The sequence below is a fragment of the Ambystoma mexicanum genome, chromosome 4p (assembly GCF_040938575.1).
Source record: "Ambystoma mexicanum isolate Mex_15411 chromosome 4p, UKY_AmexF1_1, whole genome shotgun sequence".
NCBI lineage: Eukaryota > Metazoa > Chordata > Amphibia > Caudata > Ambystomatidae > Ambystoma > Ambystoma mexicanum.
The window spans coordinates 1,223,787,510-1,223,794,599 of record NC_090927.1 but is presented as its reverse complement, the minus strand read 5'-3'; the positions used below and the strand labels follow the sequence as shown (position 1 = coordinate 1,223,794,599).

Below are 7,090 nucleotides of genomic sequence, written 5' to 3'. Positions count from 1 at the left end.
GCATTACAACATTTCCGCCCCATTTTATAAGAGACTAGTCATCAACCTCTGCCATTTGTACAGAGTAAGAGGACCAGATCAGGAAATTTAGCCCAATCGAAAATTACATCATGGTCATTGGCATTACAGGAATTTCCAGCGGAAGTGAGATATGGGCAGAATAAAAAAAGTCCTGTAGATCAAGGGCTGGCATACGCGCATGACTGTACAGTTGTATATACTACAGATAGTGCAGAATTAGAAACAAATTTAATTTAATTTGAACAATCACCCAACAAGGCCTTTGGTGAAGAAGAGTGTAGAAATGTTCCAACTATAGATGTGGATGGGCGTCCATGCCACATGGGTGGTGACCATGAAAAATATCTGCCAGGAAATGGGAATGTATGGGTCAAATGTGAAGGTATCCCACGAGTGAGGATGAGGATAGGTCCGAGGAGTAGTCAGGTGGCAGAGTTGGCTGCAATGTACAGGGCAGAGGGTATGCCCAGACGTGGGTCCATTGCTCGCTGGGCCATAGGGAACCAAGCTGTACCTCACTGAGGAGGTCCAACAAGGCCGAAACATGTCTGGGGTTGCTTGTGTTTCTGTGCAGAGGGGACCTGGCCTAGCAGTTTGGGCTGGGCTGCTACCAATGGTGAAAATAGAAGAGGACCCAAAAAGTGGGGCCCTCCCGTCCCCTGCACACTGTTTACTGATGCCACATAGGGCCTTCAAATATATGGATATAGATATATAACAGCAGTTTGTTAGTTGAGCATATAACAATTTATTTGGCAAAGAGGAAAACAAAATTTGCCAAAAGGCACATTCTGTTGTACAAAGTAATTCGTGACGTTTAACATATTAAAACAAATTGCGAAGAAGCAATAAATGATGGAGAGGTGATGCTGTCCAATTGTGGAGTGGCCGACGCGTTTCGAGGGTAACCTCTTCTTCATAAGGGCCCAATTGAACTGTTGACAACATTTCAAGGAGACAAAAAGTAAAATCTTTTATTTTATTTCCATAACAGTCAAGGACTGACTGACAAGCTGTACATAACTCGGGATGCTAGCGAGATGGTGAAGAGCAGAATACTGGAGATCTAGTATGGTGAAAAGAGTGAACTAACAGATCAAAGAGAAACACTCTATACTAATAGCTAAACACATAACAAAGGAGATGTATTGTGTGAGATCCACCTACATGGTGGGATCTAGAAAATGGCGTGATGAAGAGTCAGACAGATCGAGATAAGCCAAAAGCGGTAGTGGGTTCTAAATAGCAAGGACCACCCTTGAATAGTGAAAAAGCTGAGTCAATATGGGGAGCGTGTTTAAGAAAAAACCATACCCCTCCTGTGGACGGAGAAAGAATAACTCCAAAAGAGCGCTACTGAATAAAATAAATAATACTTAAAATAAACCGGAATTGGTTTTAAAGAATGCACTCACTCGAGTTGCGGGACGAGTAGCCAAGGCAACAGGGGCATCCGTGTGGTCAACAAGTATTCGAAACAATTATACGATGCAGGGCATCTGCAAAGAGACACGTACTGCTGGCACCTAAGTGGGGACATATACATTTCTGTTATACTGGAGAAAAATAAACCTGGGGTCTCCCAACCGGGCAAAGGGACCCAAGTAGCGGTAGCTTACCTGTACAGTGCGGGGAACACTGTTAGTGGAAACTGAAACCGGCAGGCAGTGGCTCCGCGCGGTCGTAACCTAGGGAACGAGCTGTGCTGGGGACACGCCGTCAGACGTAGAAAGGAAACTAAATAATAAACATAGAAAAGGGCATAGAAGCCGGTGAGTGAGGAATATGGAGGCCATCATGCAATGGCGCATAGTGCAAGCGTACTCATAGGGACTGACCAGAGATCAGGATAAATAAGAAAAGTAGAGTTAATATGTTCCATAATGAAACATAAGAATTCTGGTGTTCACCATCGCAACGCATTTTATAATTTTGGTTCTAATGGAACAGAAATTTGTGAATAGTACAATAATCGTTACAGTCATGATAGATAGCACAAATGGTACATGCAGTTTACTCTTAATAGTCCAAAACAAATCATGTAGAGTCATGAGGCTACTCATTATATAGTGAGACAAGTATAATTCAATGGCAAGGGGATAAAAGATTGCGATGTAGCCTATTACTCATACAAGGTTCGAACGAATGGAGAGATGGTTCAATTGGTCATTCGTGAACAGGTGCAAACATTTAAGTGAATATAGGCAAGTCAAACATAGGAAAATACAGTTCCCTTGAAGAAAACATCAAAGTCACAACACTTGTAATGACAAAGAAAAAAATTTTTTTTAAGGTCCGGGATACTGACACTTGTGTATAGTAGTTGGCGATGTAACATGTGAGTTTCACAATTCACTATAGAAAGCAACTCAAAGAGAATTCATCATTCAGACCCTTAGGTTGCAAAGTGTCAAGTGTGTGGATCCAGTACTTCTCTCGCTGTGACAACAAGGATTGGTAATTGCCACCTCTGTGTGGACGTTTGACAATTTCTATGACTTGAAATTTAATTTGTGCAATCGTATGTTGGAATTCGATGAAGTGCCTTGCCACTGGGGATCTGAGATTCTTACATCTGATGGTGGATTTGTGTTCTGACCATCTTTCTTTGACGGGTCTTGTGGTTTGTCCTATGTATAATTTACCACAGGGACATTTCAATGAGTAGATGACACCTGCGGAGAGGCAGGTGGAAAAGTCTCTGATTTTGAATTTCTTCCCAGTTTGTGGGTGAGATATCGTTTCACCTTTTATAACATTGTTACAGTTCGTACAGTTCAAGCAGGGAAAGGTACCCTTCTTTATGGTACTCAGTACAAGTTGTTTGTCTTTAGGAGGTCTTTCCGCTCTCACTAGTTTATCTTTGAGATTATGTCCACGTTTAAAGGCCATCATTGGTGCTTTGGGAAATAATTTCAGGAGAGAGGGATCATTGTGTAGTATGGTCCAATTTTTACGCAGAGTTTTGCTGATTTGGAAACTCTGTCGTGAGTACTTTGAAATGTAGAGTAGCGGTGTGGACTTATCCTTGACTTTAGGGATGCGTAGTTGTTCCTTCGTGAAGGTCTCTGATCTGTTGCGGGCTTCTCCTGTGATAGTATCTGGATACCCCCTAGATCCAAATCGTTCAACTAGAAATGAACATTCTGAGTCAAGGCCTGCTGGGTCTGAGATAATTCTCTTCAATCTTAACATTTGACTGAATGGTAGGCTTTTGAGCATGGGTTTAGGATGGAAACTGCTGAAATGTAAAAGATTATTCACGTCTGTTGGTTTATGGTACACCGTGGTGTCGATGTGACCCTCTTTGATCTGTAAGCTCACATCCAAAAAATGTAATGAAGGGTCCCCTACTTCCATTGTGAATTTGATTGTGTTGTTCACTGAATTCAGATGTTCCAAAAAAAGATCCAATTCATCTCGTGTACCACACCAGATACCGAAGATATCATCTATATAACGTTTCCAGGTCAAGATTTTAAATGACCAAAATGGGTGATCCAACACGTTTTCTTTTTCAAATTTATACATGTAGGTGTTAGCATAAACCGGAGCCATGGCCGACCCCATTGAAGTACCTGATGATTGTACATAGTATTGGCCCTGAAATCTAAAGTAACTGTTGTGAAGAATTATTTCCAGTAATTCCACAATAAATTCTTTGTTCCCTCTTATATGTTCATGATTCAACAGGAGCCAGAGTACAGCATCAACCCCTTCGATGTGGGGAATAGAGGTGTAAAGGCTGCATACATCCATACTAAAGAGAATGCAGCTAGTGTCCAGGGCTATGATTTCTTGTAGACAGTTGAGGAAGTCTGTAGTGTCCTTCAGGTAGGTTGGTATTTCCTGGATTAGAGGTTGAAGTAAACGATCCACATAGATGGCCAATGGGTCAAATATGCTATCAGTTCCCGCAACTATTGGTCTGAGTGGCGGATTAATGTTGTCTTTATGAACCTTTGGTAAGCCATAGAACACAGGCGTGATTGGATATTTGTTTATAAGGAACTGACTTGTTTTTGAATCAATCCAGTTGTTTTCCAAAGCATTGTCAATAGCTTTCTGGATGATGGCTTTGATTCTAAGTAGTGGATCATTATCAAGTTTTGTGTAAGTAACGGTGTCGTTAAGTAGTTCCAGACATCTCCGTGTGTAGTAGGATGAATCCATGATCACGATTGCCCCACCCTTATCCGCAGGTTTGATAGTTAAATCTTCATCTTTAGCCAGCTGTTCAACATGTTCAAGTTGGCTATTCTTAATATTAACTGGTTTAGTGCTATGGTAATTAATTCTTTTGAGGTCATTAATGACACTCTTCTCGAAGAGATCCAAGATCGAATTTTGAATCTGAGGGTCGAAAGTACTCTACCAATGGTGGCCGCAGCTGACTGATTTGGTGTCCAGTCAACTCGTCGAAAAAAAACTGGTCGACTGCAATTTGGTCGACGCAATTTGGTCGAAAACCAAATGGTCGAATTTTTTTTTTTATTTATATATTTATTTTTCGGGTTTTCGTTTAGTTAAAAAAGGGGTTTTTAGAGAAAAAAGGGGGTTGGGGGGGACCCCCCCAAAAAAAAAAAAAAAGGCTTAAAATAAAAAAAAAACACATTTTTCGACCATTTGGTTTTCGACCAAATTGGTTCGACCATTTGTCTGGTCGACCAATTTTTTTCGACGAAATGTCTGGCAACCGACTGGACCCCTTTTGCAATGGCGCAGACGGGCAAAAAGACGGTGGTGTGGAAGGTTGCCCAGAGCAATGCCAGTGGTTCAGATTCATTCTAAACCTTTAACCCATTACTTATGTGGTCATTTTGTGTCACCAAGTGAGAGAGGGTATGCCCAGACGTGGGGCCCTTGCTCGCTGCACCATAGGGAACCAAGCTGCACCTCACTGAGGAGGTCCAACAAGGCCGAAACATGTCTGGGGTTGCTTGTGTTTCTGTGCAGAGGGGACCTGGCCTAGCAGTTCGGGCTGGGCTGCTACCAACGGTGACGGCAGCTGACTGATTTGCATATGGCTGGACCCCTTTTCCAATGGCGCAGACGGGCTAGAAAACGGTGGTGTGGAAGGTTTCCCAGAGCAATGCCAGTGTTTCAGATTCATTGGAAACTTCCACCCATCACTTTTGTGGTCGGTTTGTCTCACCATGTGAGAGAGGGTATGCCCATACATGGTTCCCTTGCTCGCTGCGCCATAGGGAACCAAGCTGCACCTCACTGAGGAGGTCCAAGGTCCAACAAGGCCTACACATGTCTGGGGTTGCTTGTGTTTCTGTGCAGAGGGGACCTGGCCTAGCAGTTCGGGCTGGGTCCTAGCAGTTCAGGCTGGGCTGCTACCAATGGTGGCAGCAACTGACTGATTTGCATGGGGCTAGACCGCTTTTGCAATGGCGCAGACGGGCTAAAAGACGGTGGTGTGGAAGGTTGCCCAGAGCAATGCCAGTGGTTCAGATTAATTCGAAACCTTCCACCCATCACTTTTGTGGTCAGCTTGTCTCAACATGTGAGAGAGGGTATGCCCAGACGTAAGTCCCTTGCTCGCTGCGCCATAGGGAACCAAGCTGCACCTCACTGAGGAGGTCCAACAAGGCCGAAACATGTCTGGGGTTGCTTGTGTTTCTGTGCAGAGGGGACCTGGCCTAGAAGTTCGGGCTGGGCTGCTACCAATGGTGACGGCAGCTGACTGATTTGCATATGGCTAGACTCCTTTTGCAATGGCGCAGACGGGCTAAAAAACAGTGGTGTGGAAGGTTGCCCAGAGCAATGCCAGTGGTTCAGATTCATTCGAAACCTTCCACCCATCACTTTTGTGGTCAGGGCAGTATCCACAGCAGTAGAAAACAAATGAAAAGAAATAATGTTGATTACTGATTCTGACTAAGACCGGAATCGTTTTTTGGAACTTACCGGGGTCACTTGTAGCAAAATAAAAATCCAACAAGGAAAGCTGATTCAGGTCATCAATAATCTTTTTTCAGAGAATTAGATGAAAATTCACTGGTGAAAGATATAAGAGCATTCGAAAACACCAGGGGAAGAAAAGGAAGGTAATGACAAAACTGATCAATTGGCCAACATTGGGGCAGTGATGGGGGACCTGCTTTCCATTGAAACACATGCTCTGTGGCATCCGAGTGGATGTGGTAACACATTCCAAATCTCAAGGAGCAAGTGATCAACCAGTGGTGCAGCAGGGTTTGGACATGCTCGATCAGGATTTGATTAAAGCACAAAAAGAAGGCCCAATCATAGGTATGTTGTTCAAACATGTGTCGGATGCAGAACAGAATCCTTTAACAGAGGAGGACTACAAAGGAAGAGAGGAACTGAGGGTGATGTTGAAGAATACAAAAAACAGTTTCAACTGGAAGACGGAAAGTTGTTCCGAAAATCCATTTCAGATCAGATCCAATGGGTGGTCACTGTGTCATTTCGGGGGTTAATGCTACATCACACCCATGTTGCGATAACAGCGGGACACAGAGGCTCATAGAAAACATTGGAAATAGTAAAAGAATATGCTTTTTGGTTACATATGTCCTAATATGTAGAGTTGTATACCCGAAGGTGTTTGGTGTGTGCTCAATTCCAGCCCTCCTCACCAACACATAGAGCACTGTTGATGAAGAGGGGTTTGATGCTCCCCTGGTCAGACTTGCAAATTGATTTCATTACCTCAGTCCAAAAGTCATGACGAGGAAACAAACACATGCTAGCAGCTACTTGTTTGATGTCAAAACATTTCGAATGTATACCTGCTCCTGACTGTAGTGCACAGACAGCAGCTACGTTGGTAGTCAACCACATATTGTCTAGCTTTTGTTTGCCTCAGGGGATAGAATCAGACCATTGGATCCCTTTTACTAGTGCAGTGATGACCAGGATGTGGCAGATTCTGGGAGTAAAAAGGAAGTTACATATTTTAAACAAACCACCCTCTAGTGGTGGAATGGAAAGATGCAACTGATCAATAATTAACATACTTAAAGGATTTGTAGCTGAAGCAGGGTGTAGTTGGGATTTGCGACTCCCATTGGCACTGATGGCCACTAGGGCAACA

General features: G+C 43.4%; 1 protein-coding gene across 1 annotated transcript; it reads right to left on the bottom strand.

Moving 5' to 3' along the window:
* Positions 1–745: 745 nt before the first annotated feature.
* LOC138453750 (uncharacterized) lies at positions 746–4,385 on the bottom strand. Its single transcript, XM_069606879.1, has 3 exons — positions 1,641–4,385; positions 1,437–1,547; positions 746–956 (listed from the first exon to the last, which is right to left on the bottom strand). Exon 1 carries the CDS (start codon positions 4,192–4,194, stop codon positions 2,377–2,379), a length of 1,818 nt encoding a protein of 605 aa, XP_069462980.1. The 5' UTR covers positions 4,195–4,385; the 3' UTR covers positions 746–956; positions 1,437–1,547; positions 1,641–2,376.
* Between the last annotated feature and the right edge of the window lie 2,705 nt (positions 4,386–7,090).